At 48.4% G+C, this 17,319-nt stretch overlaps 1 protein-coding gene across 1 annotated transcript in view; it reads left to right on the forward strand.

Moving 5' to 3' along the window:
• The window catches only part of KIF15 (kinesin family member 15), a 438,779-nt gene that overhangs the window by 201,982 nt on the left and 219,478 nt on the right, over positions 1 to 17,319 (forward strand). Inside the window, exons 17-18 of the mRNA XM_063922408.1 lie at positions 8,102 to 8,299; positions 9,092 to 9,199. Coding sequence (XP_063778478.1) covers positions 8,102 to 8,299; positions 9,092 to 9,199 — 306 coding nt within the window. The remainder of the gene's footprint in view (positions 1 to 8,101; positions 8,300 to 9,091; positions 9,200 to 17,319) is intronic.

A 17,319-nucleotide genomic window follows, 5' to 3' on the forward strand; every position in this document is an offset into this window, starting at 1 on the left:
CTTACAAAGCCAGAAGACAGAAGAGGTCCGGAAAATCGGCGGCAGAAGACGTCCTGTCTTCAACAAGGTAGCGCACAGCACTGCAGCTGTGCGCCATTGCTCTCAGCACACTTCACACTCCGGTCACTGAGGGTGCAGGGCGCTGGGGGGGGGGCGCCCTGAGACGCAATAAAAACACCTTGGATGGCAAAAAATGCATCACATATAGCTCCTGGGCTATATGGATGCATTTAACCCCTGCCAGAATACATAGAAAAACGGGAGATAAGGCCGCCGATAAGGGGGCGGAGCCTATCTCCTCAGCACACTGGCGCCATTTTCCCTCACAGCTCCGTTGGAGGGAAGCTCCCTGGCTCTCCCCTGCAGTCACTACACTACAGAAAGGGTTAAAAAAGAGAGGGGGGGCACTAATTACGCGCAGTATTAAAGATACAGCAGCTATAAGGGGAAAAACACTTATATAAGGTTATCCCTGTATATATATATATATATATATATATATATATATATATATATATATATAGCGCTCTGGTGTGTGCTGGCAAACTCTCCCTCTGTCTCCCCAAAGGGCTAGTGGGGTCCTGTCCTCTATCAGAGCATTCCCTGTGTGTGTGCTGTATGTCGGTACGTTTGTGTCGACATGTATGAGGAGAAAAATGATGTGGAGACGGAGCAGATTGCCTGTAATAGTGATGTCACCCCCTAGGGGGTCGACACCTGAGTGGATGAACTGTTGGAAGGAATTACGTGACAGTGTCAGCTCTGTATAAAAGACAGTGGTTGACATGAGACAGCCGGCTACTCAGCTTGTGCCTGTCCAGACGTCTCATAGGCCGTCAGGGCCTCTAAAGCGCCCGTTACCTCAGATGGCAGATATAGACGCCGACACGGATACTGACTCCAGTGTCGACGGTGAAGAGACAAATGTGACTTCCAGTAGGGCCACACGTTACATGATGGAGGCAATGAAAAATGTTTTACACATTTCTGATAATACGAGTACCACCAAAAAGGGGTATTATGTTCGGTGAGGAAAAACTACCTGTAGTTTTCCTGAATCTGAGAAATTAAATGAGGTGTGTGATGATGCGTGGGTTTCCCCCGATAACAACTGATAATTTCTAAAATGTTATTGGCATTATATCCTTTCCCGCCAGAGGTTAGGGTGCGTTGGGAAACACCCCCTAGGGTGGATAAAGCGTTCACACGCTTGTAAGGGCTCTACCCTCTCCTGAGATGGCCGCCCTTAAGGATCCTGCTGATAGAAAGCAGGAGGGTATCCTAAAATGTATTTACACACATACTGGTGTTATACTGCGACCAGCAATCGCCTCAGCCTGGATGTGCAGTGCTGGGTTGGCGTGGTCGGATTCCCTGACTGAAAATATTGATACCCTAGATAGGGACAGTATGTTTTTGCCTATAGAGCATTTAAAAGATGCATTTCTATATATGCGTGATGCACAGTGGAATATTTGCCGACTGGCATCAAGTCTAAGTGCGTTGTCCATTTCTACCAGTAGAGGGTTATGGACACGACAGTGGTCAGGTGATGCGGATTTCAAACGGCATTTGGAAGTATTGCCTTATTAAGGGGAGGAGTTATTTGGGGTCGGTCTTTCAGACCTGGTGGCCACGGCAACAGCTGGGAAATCCACGTTTGTACCCCAGGTCGCCTCTCAACATGAGAAGACGCCGTATTATCAGGCGCAGTCTTTTCGTGGACAAGCGGGCAAAAGGTTCCTCATTTCTGCCCCGTGACAGAGGGAGAGGAAAAAGGCTGCAGAAATCAGCCAGTTCCCAGGAACAGAAACCCTCTCCCGCCTCTGCCAAGCCCTCAGTATGACGCTGGGGCTTTACAAGCAGAATCAGGCACGGTGGGGGGCCCGTCTCAATGAATTTCAGCGCGCAGTGGGCTCACTCGCAAGTAGACCCCTGGATCCTTCAGGTGATATCTCAGGGGTACAAATTGGAATTCGAGACGTCTCCCCCTCGCCGTTTCCTAAAGTCGGCTTTACCGATGTCTCCTTCTGACAGGGAGACAGTTTTGGAAGCCATTCACAAGCTGTATTCCCAGCAGGTGATAATCAAGGTACCCCTCCTGCAACAGGGAACGGGGTATTATTCCACACTGTTGTGGTACCGAAGCCGGACGGCTCGGTGAGACCGATTCTAAATCTAAAATCTTTGAACACTTACATACAGAGGTTCAAATTCAAGATTGAGTCACTCAGAGCAGTGATTGCGAACCTGGAAGAAGGGGACTACATGATGTCTCGGGACATCAAGGATGCTTACCTTCAGGTCCAAATTTACCCTTCTCACCAAGGGTACCTCAGGTTTATGGTACAGAACTGTCACTATCAGTTCAGACGCTGCCGTATGGATGGTCCACGGCACCCCGGGTCTTTACCAAGGTAATGGCCGAAATGATGATATTCCTTCGAAGGAAGGGAATTTTAGTTATCCCTTACTTGGACGATTCCCTGATAAGGGTAAGATCCAGGGAACAGTTGGAGGTCGGTGTAGCACTATCTCAGGTAGTGTTGCGGCAGCACGATTGGATTCTCAATATTCCAAAATCGCAGCTGGTTCCGACGACTCGTCTTCTGTTCCTAGGGATGATCCTGGACACAGTCCAGAAAAAGGTGTTTCTCCCGGAGGAGAAAGCCAGGGAGTTATCCGAGCTAGTCAGGAACCTCCTAAAACCGAGCCAAGTCTCAGTGCATCAATGCACAAGGGTTCTGGGTAAAATGGTGGCTTCCTACGAAGCAATCCCATTCGGCAGATTCCACGCAAGAACTTTCCAGTGGGACCTGCTGGACAAATGGTCCGGGTCGCATCTTCAGATGCATCAGCGGATAACCCTGTCACCAAGAACAAGGGTGTCCCTCCTGTGTTGGTTGCAGAGTGCTCATCTTCTAGAGGGCCGCAGATTCGGCATTCAGGACTGGGTCCTGGTGACCACGGATGCCAGCCTGCGAGGCTGGGGAGCAGTCAGACAGGGAAGGAATTTCCAGGGCTTATGGTCAAGCCTGGAGACATCACTTCACATAAATATCCTGAAGCTAAGGGCCATTTACAATGCTCTAAGCTTAGCAAGACCTCTGCTTCAAGGTCAGCCGGTGTTGATCCAGTCGGACAACATCACGGCAGTCACCCACGTAAACAGACAGGGTGGCACAAGAAGCAGGAGGGCAATGGCAGAAGCTGCAAGGATTCTTCGCTGGGCGGAAAATCATGTGATAGCACTGTCAGCAATTCCGGGAGTGGACAACTGGGAAGCAGACTTCCTCAGCAGACACGACCTCCTCCCGGGAGAGTGGGGACTTCACCCAGAAGTCTTCCACATGATTATAAACCGTGGGAAAAACTCGACAGGTATTGCGCCAGGTCAAGGGACCCTCAGGCAATAGCTGTAGACGCTCTGATAACACCGTGGGTGTACCAGTCAGTGTATGTGTTCCCTCATCTGCCTCTCATACCCAAGGTACTGAGATTGATAAGATGGAGAGGAGTAAGCACTATATTCGTGGCTCCGGATTGGCCAAGAAGGACTTGGTAACCGGAACTTCAAGAGATGCTCACGGAGGATCCGTGGCCTCTACCTCTAAGAAGGGACCTGCTCCAGCAAGGACCCTGTCTGTTCCAAGACTTACCGCGGCTGCGTTTGACGGCATGGCGGTTGAACGCCGGATCCTGAAGGAAAAAAGGCATTCCGGATGAAGTCATCCCTATCCTGATCAAAGCCAGGAAGGATGTAACCGCAAAACATTATCACCGCATTTGGCGAAAATATGTTGCGTGGTGCGAGGCCAGTAAGGCCCGACGGAGGAAATTCAACTGGGTCGATTCCTACATTTCCTGCAAACAGGAGTGTCTATGGGCCTGAAATTGGGGTCCATTAAGGTTCAAATTTCGGCCCTGTCAATTTTCTTCCAAAAAGAACTAGCTTCAGTCCCTGAAGTTCAAACGTTGTAAAAGGGGTACTGCATATACAGCCTCCTTTTGTGCCTCCAGTGGCACCTTGGGATCTCAATGTAGTTTTTGGGTTCCAAAAGTCACATTGGTTTGAACCACTTAAATCTGTGGAGTTAAAATATCTCACATGGAAAGTGGTAATGCTGTTGGCCCTGGCCTGGGCCAGGCGCGTGTCAGAATTGGCGGCTTTATCCTGTAAAAGCCCTTATCTGATTTTCCATTCGGACAGGGCGGAATTGAGGACTCGTCCTCAGTTTCTCCCTAAGGTGGTTTCAGCGTTTCACCTGAACCAACCTATTGTGGTGCCTGCGGCTACTAGGGACTTGGAGGACTCCAAGTTGGTAGACGTTGTCAGGGCCCTGAAAATATATGTTTCCAGGACGGCTGGAGTCAGAAAATCTGACTCGCTGTTTATCCTGTATGCACCCAACAAGCTGGGTGCTCCTGCTTCAAAGCAGACTATTGCTCGTTGGATTCGTTGGATTTGTAGTACAATTCAGCTTGCACATTCTGTGGCAGGCCTGCCACAGCCAAAAATCTGTAAATGCCCACTCCACAAGGAAGATTGGCTCATCTTGGGCGGCTGCCCGAGGGGTCTCGGCTTTACAACTTTGCCGAGCAGCTACTTGGTCAGGAGCAAATACGTTTGTAATTCTACAAAATTGATACCCTGGCTGAGGAGGACCAGGAGTTCTCTCATTTGGTGCTGCAGAGTCATCCGCACTCTCCCGCCCGTTTGGGAGCTTTGGTATAATCCCCATGGTCCTTACGGAGTCCCCAGCATCCACTTAGGACGTTAGAGAAAATAAGAATTTACTTACCGATAATTCTATTTCTCGTAGTCCGTAGTGGATGCTGGGCGCCCATCCCAAGTGCGGATTGTCTGCAATACTGGTACATAGTTATTGTTACCAAAAAATCGGGTTATTGCTGTAGTGAGCCATCTTTTCTAGAGGCTCCTCTGTTATCATGCTGTTAACTGGGTTTAGATCACGAGTTGTACGGTGTGATTGGTGTGGCTGGTATGAGTCTTACCCGGGATTCAAAATCCTTCCTTATTGTGTACGCTCGTCCGGGCACAGTATCCTAACTGAGGCTTGGAGGAGGGTCATAGGGGGAGGAGCCAGTGCACACCAGGTAGTTCTAAAGCTTTACTTTTGTGCCCAGTCTCCTGCGGAGCCGCTATTCCCCATGGTCCTTACGGAGTCCCCAGCATCCACTACGGACTACGAGAAATAGAATTATCGGTAAGTAAATTCTTATTTTTTTGTGTGTTTTTTTTTATTGGTAATAGCATATCTATTTATATTAGAAGGGATTAGGTACTTGGTTTGTCTATTTAGGAGGCACAAGTATTATTTATATATTTTTAAAAATATTATTATTATTTTTTATTTATTTTTAATGGAAAAACTGTAAAAAAAAACGCTTGGGGTCCCCCCTCCTAAGCATAACCAGCCTCGGGCTCTTTGAGCCGGTACTGGTTGCCAAAATACGGGGGGGGAAATGACAGGGGATCCCCCGTATTTTAACAACCAGCACCAGGCTCTGCGCCTGGTCCTGGTGCAAAAAATACGGGGGACAAAGAGCAGGGGTCCCCCATATTTTTTGGACCAGCACCGGGCTCCACTAGCTGGACAGATAATGCCACAGCCGGGGGTCACTTTTATACAGCGCCCTGCGGCCGTGGCATTAAATACCCAACTAGTCACCCCTGGCCGGGTTACCCTGGAGGAGTGGGGACCCCTTCAATCAAGGGGTGTCCCCCCCCAGCCACCCATGGGCCAGGGGTGAAGCCCGAGGCTGCCCCCCCCCCCCCCATCCAAGGGCTGCGGATGGGGGGCTGATAGCCTTGAGTAAAATGCACGAATGTTGTTTTTTCCAGAAAAACTACAAGTCCCAGCAAGCCTCCCCCGCAAGCTGGTACTTGGAGAACCACAAGTACCAGCATGCGGGTGGAAAAACGGACCCGCTGGTACCTGTAGTTCTACTGGAAAAAAAATACCCAAATAAAAACAGGAGACACACCGTGAAAGTAAAAGTTTATTTCATACATGCCGACACATACATACTTACCTATGTTGACCCGCCGACTGCCACGTCTCCAACGATCCGGGGTACCTGTGAATAAAATTATACTCCCCTCAATCCAGTGTCCTGTGATTTTTAATCCACGTACTTGGCAAAACAAAAAAACGAATACCCGGACCCCTTTCCCCGAATGCAGAGACCCCCCGTGACTCCTGTCACAGAAAGGTCCCTTCAGCCAATCAGGAAGCGCCACTTCGTGGCACTCTCCTGATTGGCTTTGCGCGTCTGAGCTGGCAGACAGCGCATCGCACAGCTCCCTCCATTAGTTTCAATGGTGGGAACTTTGCGGTCAGCGGTGGGGTTACCCGCGGTCAGCCGCTGACCGCAAAGTTCCCACCATTGAAAGTAATGGAGGGGGCTGTGCAATGCGCGTCTGAGCTCAGACGCGCAGAGCCAATCAGGTGAGTGCCACGAAGTGGCGCTTCCTGATTGGCTGAAGGGACCTTTCTGTGACAGGAGTCACGGGGGGTCTCTGCATTCGGGGAAAGGGGTCCCATGTGTAAACATGGGACCCCTTTCAGTCCGGGTATTCGTTTTTTTGTTTTGCCAAGTACGTGGATTACAAATCACAGGACACTGGATTGAGGTGAGTATAATTTTATTCACAGGTACCCCGGATCGTTGGAGACGTGGCAGTCGGCGGGTCAACATAGGTAAGTATGTATGTGTCGGCATGTATGAAATAAACTTTTACTTTCACGGTGTGTGTCTCCTGTTTTTATTTGGGTATTTTTTTTCCAGTAGAACTACAGGTACCAGCGGGCCCGTTTTTCCACCCGCATGCTGGTACTTGTGGTTCTCCAAGTACCAGCTTGCGGGGGAGGCTTGCTAGGACTTGTAGTTTTTCTGGAAAAAACAATATTCGTGCATTTTACTCAAGGTTATCAGCCCCCCATCCGCAGCCCTTGGATGGGGGGGGCAGCCTCGGGCTCCACCCCTGGCCCATGGGTGGCTGGGGGGGGGACCCCTTGATTGAAGGGGTCCCCACTCCTCCAGGGTACCCCGGCCAGGGGTGACTAGTTGGGTATTTAATGCCACGGCCGCAGGGCGCTGTATAAAAGTGACCCCCGGCTGTGGCATTATCTGTCCAGCTAGTGGAGCCCGGTGCTGGTCCAAAAAATACGGGGGACCCCTACTCTTTTTGTCCCCCGTATTTTTTGCACCAGGACCAGGCGCAGAGCCCGGTGTGGTTGTTAAAATACGGGGGATCCCCTGTCATTTTTTCCCCCGTATTTTGGCAACCAGGACCGGCTCAAAGAGCCCGAGGCTGGTTATGCTTAGGAGGGGGGACCCCACGCAATTTTTTTTCGGGTTTTTTACCGGTTTTTTTTTTCCAGTTTTTTTAACATTTTTAAAAATCTAATCAAAATCCGTCAAATCGGCCGTTTTTCGACAGCGGGACTGTTGAATTTGTTTTTTATTGAATATGTCAAATTCCGGCACCCACCTGCCGGAATTCGACGGTCGAATTGTGTCGAATTAAAAAAGGGCGAAAAATTGCCGCAATTCGGCCGGAATTGCGTATACCCCATAGTGTACTTAACATAGTACCCCTTCTGATTTATTTGGGTTCTATCAGCCCCTTACTCAGAAATAAAAGTATTTCCACAGATTAGAAACTTCTGAGTGGGAAGCTTTAGTGCAATGTATAATGAACTGATTATTGTCCAGTTGGCTCACTGACCATTTAAATCTGGATGAAACATAACTCTGATTTTTTTTTTTTTGTTCTTATTTTTTTCATGTTCCCTATTCTCCCTTGTAAGATTTAAGTGTGATAGCAGTTTTGCGGCATAAGTAATAAACTAGAGCAGCTTACATGATAATGTTATATTGTTCATGACAGAATCACAGAATATCCAGTATTTGGTTGGTTCAAACCTAAAATGGCTGCCAAACACATGGTGCCCAAGTCTCTAGGATGTAAAGTATCCATAATGCTAAAAGGAGTAGCACCACAAGCTTTTATAATCCAGTATTTTGCAACTAATTTTATAGTCCATCTTTTTGCATTTTGTTTTCTCACCAGAACATGACTACTCCGACAAGAGCATATAACTTGAGGTCTCGACTTGTGCCTCAGCTCAGCCCAGATTGTGAGCAAAATGAGTTTCCCAGTACCCCCAAGTCAGGGGAGCATCATGTCAATTTAATTAATGAACCTATCCCTCCAGAAATGAGTGAGCAAGCTTATGAAGCTATTGCTGAGGAACTACAAATGGTGCAGGTATACTGAATATACGCTATGACCAAACTGCTCACATGGCTAAAAAAAAATTATGAGTAACGTCAGTCTCCTGGGGCTTGTGGAGAATGTGGCTTCTTTTCATGCAGGACAGAAATTGAGCTGCAATTTACTTGTCTGGTGAGCAGGGGCTAAATTAGGACCCATGAATAAATGTATTTGAACCCATGTGACCCATATCTCACTCTGAGGAATACATTTTCTGTTTTATATGAAAGCAAGACATCCATGCATGAAGTAAGCAGCATCACAACCACACAATACTTTAACATCCATGTGACTACTGCAGAAGTGACACTAAAAAACATTTATTGCTATAGCTCTTACTTGATATGTAAATTGGCCGCAAGATGTACCCTATATTTGACTTGCTTCCTGCACTAGTTATGACACCAGTTCAGGCACCTGATATTCAAGATCCAGGCACCAATAGTTTCACTTTGGGGTTACAGTCTTCATCAGTTTGAAGCACTGCAGTGACATTATATGGAGTCTTGTCCGACCTAGAGTTTCACATACAGTATGGCCAGCATTATGCTAATATAATAATGGCCCCAACAGTGCAAAAGACGGCTTTCCAAGGAAGTATCATGGAGCTTAGGTTGAGATGTATTTTTGAATGTTTCTTTTTTAAATTCTGTTCTTTTTTTGTTTTGTACACGTGTGAATTTAATAGACTAGGCCTGTTAGGTATGCCTGAAGACAGAGATGATAACATTTTGGAACTAATACATATTCTAGTTTTGTGACAGATTTTACACTTTACTATTACAGGAGCAAGTAACAGCTCTGCAAGAAAAACTTGATGAAGAAGAGAGTAAAAACTTGAAGCTGCAACAGCAAGTGAACAAGATGGAGCATCATTCATCTCAGATGCAAGAGGTAAGGTGACCGCAACCATGTTACATTATGTATAGAACACTTAGATATGCGGCATGTCACACATTCAGATGTCTCCAAATCTGATGAACGCTGTATGTATGAAATAAAATAGTACATTGTGATGATGATAGGTTATGTTCACATTGTAGATTTTTTACTTTGACATTTGTAATAGTAACACAATTTCTCTTACGTCCTAGAGGATGTTGGGGTCCACATTAGTACCATGGGGTATAGACTGGTCCCTTGGGAGCCATGGGCACTTTAAGAGTTTAATAGTGTGGGCTGGCTCCTCCCTCTATGCCCCTTCTACCAGACTCTGCTTAGAAAATGTGCCCGGTGGAGCTGGTCACATCTAGGGGAGATCCTAGGAGTTCTTTTAGTTTTATTATTATTATTTCTCTTACGTCCTAGAGGATGCTGGGGACTCCGTAAGGACCATGGGGTATAGACGGGCTCCGCAGGAGATAGGGCACCTAAAAAGAACTTTGACTATGGGTGTGCACTGGCTCCTCCCTCTATGCCCCTCCTCCAGACCTCAGTTAGATCTTGTGCCCAGAGGAGAAAGGGTACAATGCAGAGAGCTCTCCAGAGTTTTCTGTTTTAAAGAATTTTGTTAGGTTTTTTATTTTCAGGGAGTCCTGTTGGCAACAGGCTCCCTGCATCGTGGGACTGAGGGGAGAGAAACAGAGCTGGCTTGTCAAGTTGGGCACTGTTTCTAAGGCTACTGGACACCATTAGCTTCAGAGGGAGTCGGAACACAGGTCTCACCTGGGGTTCGTCCCGGAGCCGCGCCGCCGCCGTCCTCCTCACAGATGCCGAAGATAGAAGCCAGGTGAGTATTAGAAGGCAAGAAGACATCAGGCGGCAGAAGACATCAGATCTTCATGAGGTAAGCGAGCAGCGGTAAGCTGCGCGCCATTGCTCCCAGTACACACACACAAGCAGGCACTGAAGGGCGCAGGGGGGGGGCGCCCTGAGCAGCAATATTCCTCATTTTGTGGCAATATAAGCAGGATTAGGCTGTGGCACAGTAAATCCACAAATCCCCCGCCATTTTTTATATAAGTTTACTGGGACCGAAGCCCGCCGTCGGGTGGGCGGGGTTTGATCCTCAGCACTAACCAGCGCCATTTTCTCCACAGAAACTGCATGAGGAAAAGATGGCTCCCTGATCTCTCCCCTGCTGAACCTTCACAGGCTGGAAAAAAGAGGAGGGGGGCACTTTGGACGCTGTGAGTGGGAATTAAGGCTATATATATATATATATATATATATATATATATATATATATATATATATAAAAGCGCTATCTGGTATACATATTCCAGTGTTTTTAAGCGCTGGTGTGTGCTGGCATAATCTCTCTCTGTCTCTCCTAAGGGCCTGGTTGGGGTTTTGTCCCCTTATAGGTTAATCCCTGTGTGTGTGGGGTGTCGGTACGTGTGTGTCGACATGTCTGAGGCGGAAGGCTTCTCCAAGGAGGAGGTGGAGCAAATGAGTGGTGGTGTCCCCGTCGGTTGTGCCGACTCCGGATTGGATGGACATGTGGCATATGTTGAATGCAAGTGTGGCATCTTTACATAAAAGGCTTGATAAGGCTGAATTAGGGGGGACATCAGGGGGTCAATCCTCGGATTGGACCGACTCACAGGGCCCGTCGGGGTCTCAAAAGCGTCCCTTAACACAAGACACTACTACCGACACGGATTCTGACTCCAGTGTCGACTACGACGAAGTAAAATTGCACCCGAGGGTGAATAAAACCATTCAGTGTATGATTGTGGCAATAAGGGATGTGTTACATATTGAGGATGAACCCTTGGTCCCCGACACAAGGGTACACATGTTTAAGGAAAAGAAACAGATTATTAATTTTCCCACATCTCATGAATTAAATGATTTCTTTGGAAAAGCTTGGGAGACTCCGGAAAAGAGACCGCAGATCCCCAAAAGAATTTATATGGCATACCCCTTCCCTAAGCAGGACAGGGAGATTTGGGAATCATCCCCCCCTGTGGACAAGGCCCTGACGCGCTTGTCCAAGAAAGTGGCGCTACCGTCTCCTGACACAGCGGCCCTTAAGGACCCTGCAGATCGCAGGCAAGAAACTACCTTAAAGTGTATTTATTCTCATACGGGTGCTGTGCTAAGACCGACGATTGCGTCGGCATGGGTGTGTAGCGCAATTGCAGCTTGGACAGATGAGCTGACAGATCACTTTGATAATATGGATAAGGATACTATATTCTTAACTCTAGCCCATATAAAAGACACAGTATTATTTATGAGGGATGCTCAAAGGGACATTGGATTGCTGGCTTCTAGGCCCAATGCCATGTCCATCTCAGCGAGAAGATCCTTATGGACTCGCCAATGGACGGGTGATGCGGATTCCAAAAAACATATGGAAGTACTACCCTTTAAGGGTGATGTATTGTTTGAGGATGGGCTGACGGACCTGGTTTCCACAGATACAGCAGGTAAATCAAATTTTTTACCATATATTCCCCAACAGCAAAAGAAAGTAACACCCTATCAGATGCAGTCCTTTCGGTCGCACAAGTCCAGAAGAGGTCGGGGTTCCTCTTTCCTCGTCAGAGGTAAGGGCAGAGGCAAAAGAGCACCTGCTTCGGCAGGTGCCCAGGAACAAAAGTCCTCCCCGGCTGCTCCAAAACCCACAGCATGACGCTGGGGCTTCCCTGAGGGAGTCCGCACCGGTGAGGGCACGTCTTCGACTTTTCAGTCAGGCCTGGGTCAGATCAGACCTGAATCCCTGGGTGTTGGAAATAGTTTCCCAGGGGTACAAACTGGAATTCGACGAGGTGCCCCCGCACCGATTTTTCAAATCGGCCCTACCAGCTTCCACATCGGAAAGGGATGTAGTTTTAGCTGCAATTCAAACGCTGTGTATACAGCAAGTGATAATCAAGGTTCCCCTGCACCAGCAGGGAAGAGGTTACTACTCAACCCTATTTGTGGTCCCGAAACCGGACGGTTCGGTCAGACCTATTTTGAATCTGAAATCCCTAAACCTGTACATAAAAAGATTCAAATTCAAAATGGAATCACTCAAAGCGATAATGGCCAACATGGAGGAGGGGGAGTTTATGGTGTCTCTGGACATAAAGGATGCGTACCTTCATGTTCCCATATATGCCCCCCATCAGGAATACCTAAGATTCGCTGTACAGGATTGTCATTACCAATTTCAGACGTTGCCGTTTGGACTTTCCATGGCCCCGAGGATTTTCACCAAGATAATGGCGGAAATGATGGTGGTCCTGCGCAAGCACGGAGTCACAATTCTCCCATACTTGGACGATCTCCTGATAAAAGCGAGATCAAGGGAGAAATTGCTGAGCAGTGTGGCACTCTCTGTGAGAGTGCTCCAGCAACATGGTTGGATTCTAAATCTACCGAAGTCACAGTTGATTCCGACAACTCGACTATCGTTCCTAGGTATGATACTGGATACGGAACAAATGAAGGTCTTCCTCCCAATAGAGAGAGCCCAGGACATCCAGAACATGGTCAGAGGCCTGCTAAAACCGAAAAGGGCGTCAGTTCAGCAATGCACTCGAGTTCTGGGAAAAATGGTGGCGGCCTACGAGCCCAATCCCCTCCGGAAGGTTCCATGCAAGGACTTTTCAATGGGACCTTCTGGACAAGTGGTCCGGGTCCCATCTGCACTTACATCGGAAAATAACTCTGTCCCCAGGGGCCAGTGTGTCTCTCCTGTGGTGGTTACAAAGTGCTCACCTGCTGGAGGGTCGCCGGTTCGGAATTTAGGACTGGATCCTGGTTACCACGGACGCGAGCCTCCGAGGATGGGGAGCGGTCACACAGGGAAAAAATTTTCAGGGACTTTGATCAGACCAGGAGTCCTGTCTACACATCAGTGTGTTGGAACTCAGGGCCATTTACAACGGCCTTCGACAAGCGGAGAGTCCTTCTTCGAAACCTACCGGTTTTGATTCAATCAGACAATGTCACAGCAGTGGCTCATGTGAATCGCCAAGGCGGGACAAGAAGCAGAGTCGCGATGGCGGAAGCCACCAGGATTCTTCGCTGGGCGGAAAATCATGTAAGCGCTCTGTCGGCTGTCTTCATTCCGGGAGTGGACAACTGGGAAGCAGACTTCCTCAGCAGACACGATCTCCATCCAGGAGAGTGGGGACTTCATCAAGAAGTCTTTACAGACATAACACGTCTTTGGGGAACTCCTCAAATAGACATAATGGCGTCACGCCTCAACAAAAAGCTTCGGAGGTATTGTGCCAGGTCTCGGGACCCTCAGGCAGTGGCAGTAGACGTTCTGATAACACCGTGGGTGTTAAAATCGGTCTACGTGTTTCCTCCTCTTCCTCTCATCACAAAAGTGGTTACGTTTGACGGCATGGCGGTTGAACGCCGAATCCTAGCGAAAAAGGGGATTCCGGAAGAGGTCATCCCTACTTTAATAAAAGCTAGGAAGGAGGTGACGGTTAAGCATTATCACCGTATCTGCCAAAAGTATGTGGCTTGGTGTGAGACCAAGAATGCACCTACGGAAGATTTTCATCTGGGTCGTTTTCTCCACTTCCTACAGACAGGAGTGGATATGGGCCTGAAATTAGGCTCTGTTAAGGTTCAGATTTCAGCCCTCTCGATTTTCTTTCAGATGGAATTGGCTTCTCTTCCAGAAGTCCAGACGTTTGTAAAGGGAGTGCTACACATCCAGCCTCCTTTTGTGCCTCCAGTGGGACCTCAACGTGGTGTTGCAGTTCCTAAAATCACACTGGTTTGAACCACTTAACAAGGTTGAGTTGAAATTTCTTACTTGGAAGGTGGTCATGTTGTTGGCCTTGGCATCAGCAAGGCGAGTATCAGAATTGGCGGCTTTGTCACACAAAAGCCCCTACTTGATTTTTAATGTGGATCGAGCTGAATTGAGGACTCGTCCGCAATTTTTGCCTAAGGTGGTTTCTTCATTCCATGTGAATCAACCTATTGTGGTGCCTGTGGCTACAAGTGGCCTGGAGGATTCCAGATTCCTGGACGTAGTCAGGGCCTTAAAGATTTATGTAGCCAGGACGGCTAGAATTAGGAAAACAGAGGCTCTGTTTGTCCGGTATGCGGCCAATAAGATTGGCGCACCTGCTTCAAAGCAGACTATTGCTCGCTGGATCTGTAATACGATTCAGCAGGCTCACTCTACGGCTGGATTGCCGATACCAAATTCGGTTAAGGCCCATTCCACTAGGAAGGTGGGCTCTTCTTGGGCGGCTGCCCGAGGCGTCTCAGCATTACAACTTTGCCGAGCGGCGACTTGGTCGGGGTCAAATACTTTTGCTAAATTCTACAAGTTTGATACCCTGGCTGATGAGGACCTAGCGTTTGCTCAGTCGGTGCTGCAGAGTTATACGCACTCTTCCGCCCGATTGGATGCTTTGGTATAAACCCAATGGTCCTTACGGAGTCCCCAGCATCCTCTAGGACGTAAGAGAAAATAAGATTTTAAACCTACCGGTAAATCTATTTCTCCTAGTCCGTAGAGGATGCTGGGCGCCCGTCCCAGTGCTGGAACTCTGCAAGACTTGTATATAGTTGTTGCTTACATAAGGGTTATGTTACAGTTGAAATCGGTCTTGTACCGTTACTGTTGTTGTTCATACGGTTAACTGGTTATGTATGATCCAGGTTACATGGTATGATTGGTGTGGGCTGGTATGAATCTTGCCCTTGGATTTCTAAATCCTGCCTTGTATTGTCCATCTCCTCTGGGCACAGTTCTCTAACTGAGGTCTGGAGGAGGGGCATAGAGGGAGGAGCCAGTGCACACCCATAGTCAAAGTTCTTTTTAGGTGCCCTATCTCCTGCGGAGCCCGTCTATACCCCATGGTCTTTACGGAGTCCCCAGCATCCTCTACGGACTAGGAGAAATAGATTTACCGGTAGGTTTAAAATCTTATTTTTTTTTTAAGAGTTAGGCACAGGGAGGCTGCTGGCAACAGCCTCCCTGCTTCGGGGGACTTAGAGGGGGGGGAGGGAGAGTAGGATCCAACCCTCTGAGGTTAATGGCCCCTATCTCCGCTGATAGGACACTGAGCTCCTGAGCGTGTCGATCGGAAGCCCCCGAGGCGACCACTCGCTCCCGCAACACTGCCGCCACCTCCTAACAGAGCCAGAAGACGGTGGTGAGTTGGACGCCGGCGCCCTGACAAGCAGGGAGCCGGTGAGAATGGCGGCATCAGGGTGGAAGCGCAGCGCTGATGCTGCGCTCTGGAGGACTCAGAGTTACTGTTGTGCGGCGCTGTGAGGGGCGCCCTGTGCCAGCGCAATACCCTTACACTGGTCAAAGAAGCTATCGGGGACACTGTACTGCTGTAAGCACCCATTACCTCCGGCCAGTATAATCTCCAGAAATGCGGGAAGACGTGCCATTTTAGGGGGCGGAGCTTCTCAGAGCAGATCCAGCACTCACCAGCACCATTTTCTCCCTGCAGTTCACACTACAGAGACGCTGACCGGGAGCACTGACCCTCCATATAACTTCAGCTATCCTGTGCTGTACCAGTGGGTTATAGAAAGGGGTAGGGGGTGAGGTGGAGTGTTTAGTCACATTATTGCACTGGGTAGTCTATTGAGGCTGCTCAGTCAGCGCCAGGCTCTTATTCTATAACTGCCTACTGGGGTGCTGTGTGTGTTGGCTCCTTAACTCTCTCTCTCTCTCTCTCTCTCTCTCTCTCTCTCTCTCTCTCTCTGAAGGTACTTGGGGAAAACTGACATTTTCCTGTGTGTGTGTTATATATCTCACATTACTATGTCTAGGGACTCTGTATCTTGTGCTGCAGAGTATGTATCTTCTCCAGAAGTCTATTCCATTAAGGGAATGATTTTCCAGATTTCATCTAGGATTGCTCATAATGAGACTGAAACACGGGTTTTGAAAAAATCTGTAGAGGTTTTCTCGTATTCTGCTCCCACTACTTCCTCAAAATCCCCTGGTGTATATGCCCAAAAAAGTGTGCTCTTGCCCAGATAATGCAAGTCGACACGGATACCGACTCTGATATGGGAGACGGCTAAGGGGTGCAACTCATGATTGAGGCCTTTCGGGACGTTTTACATATTACTGACAAGGTACCTGAACAGGTAGAGGAGGCTTACTTTACAGACAATAAGAAAGCCTCCCTTACCTTTCCTGCGTCTAAGGAATTAAACGCATTATTTGAAAAATCCTAGGTAAACCCAGAGAAAAAATTCCAGATCCCAAAGAGTTCTTGTTGCTTTTCCTTTCCCTGAAGAGGATAGGAAAAAGTGGGAACCCCCCCCCCCCCCCCCTATAGTAGACGCTTCTGTATCTAGATTGTCTAAAAAGGTGGTTTTACCTCTCCCGGGGTCTACTGCTTTAAAAGAACCGTCAGACCGCAAGATTGAGACTACGCTTAAATCCATATACACTGCTTCAGGCGTGGCGCTAAGGCCCACTATTGCTATTGCATGGATTTCTAAAGCCATAGTAAAGTGGTCAGGCACATTACTAGAGGATTTAGATACTATGGATAGAAGTGACATTGAAATGTTTTTACGTCACATACAGGAATCTGCAGGTTTCATGGTGGAGGCCATGAAGGATCTTGGTCATCTGACTACACGGACATCTTCCATGGCTGTCTCGGCACGCAGGGGACTCTGGCTGCGCCAATGGTCTGCGGATGCGGAATCCAAGAAGAGTGTGGAGAATCTACCCTTCACAGGTCAGGCTCTGTTTGGGGAAGCTTTGGATGCGTGGATTTCCACAGCAACCTCGGGTAATTCGACCTTTCTTCCCTCAGCCACTCTGCCGACGAAGAAATCTTATTCTAAAGCTAGGAAGTCCAAGCCCCCTTACACTTTCTTCAGAGGTGGTGGGGTAAATCCAGAAAACCTGCACCAACAGGTTCACAGGAACAGAAGCCTGGTTCTGTTACCTCAAAATCCTCAGCATGACAGTGGATCTCCCAGCCTGGAGATCGGGCAGGTGGGAGCACGTCTTCGAAATTTCAGTCAGGCTGGGTGTTATCAGGCCTGGACCCCTGGGTGCAAGATATTGTGTCCCAGGGGTACAGACTGGAGTTTCAAGAACTCCCACCTCA

Source organism: Pseudophryne corroboree, chromosome 5 (genome assembly GCF_028390025.1).
Source record: "Pseudophryne corroboree isolate aPseCor3 chromosome 5, aPseCor3.hap2, whole genome shotgun sequence".
Lineage (NCBI taxonomy): Eukaryota > Metazoa > Chordata > Amphibia > Anura > Myobatrachidae > Pseudophryne > Pseudophryne corroboree.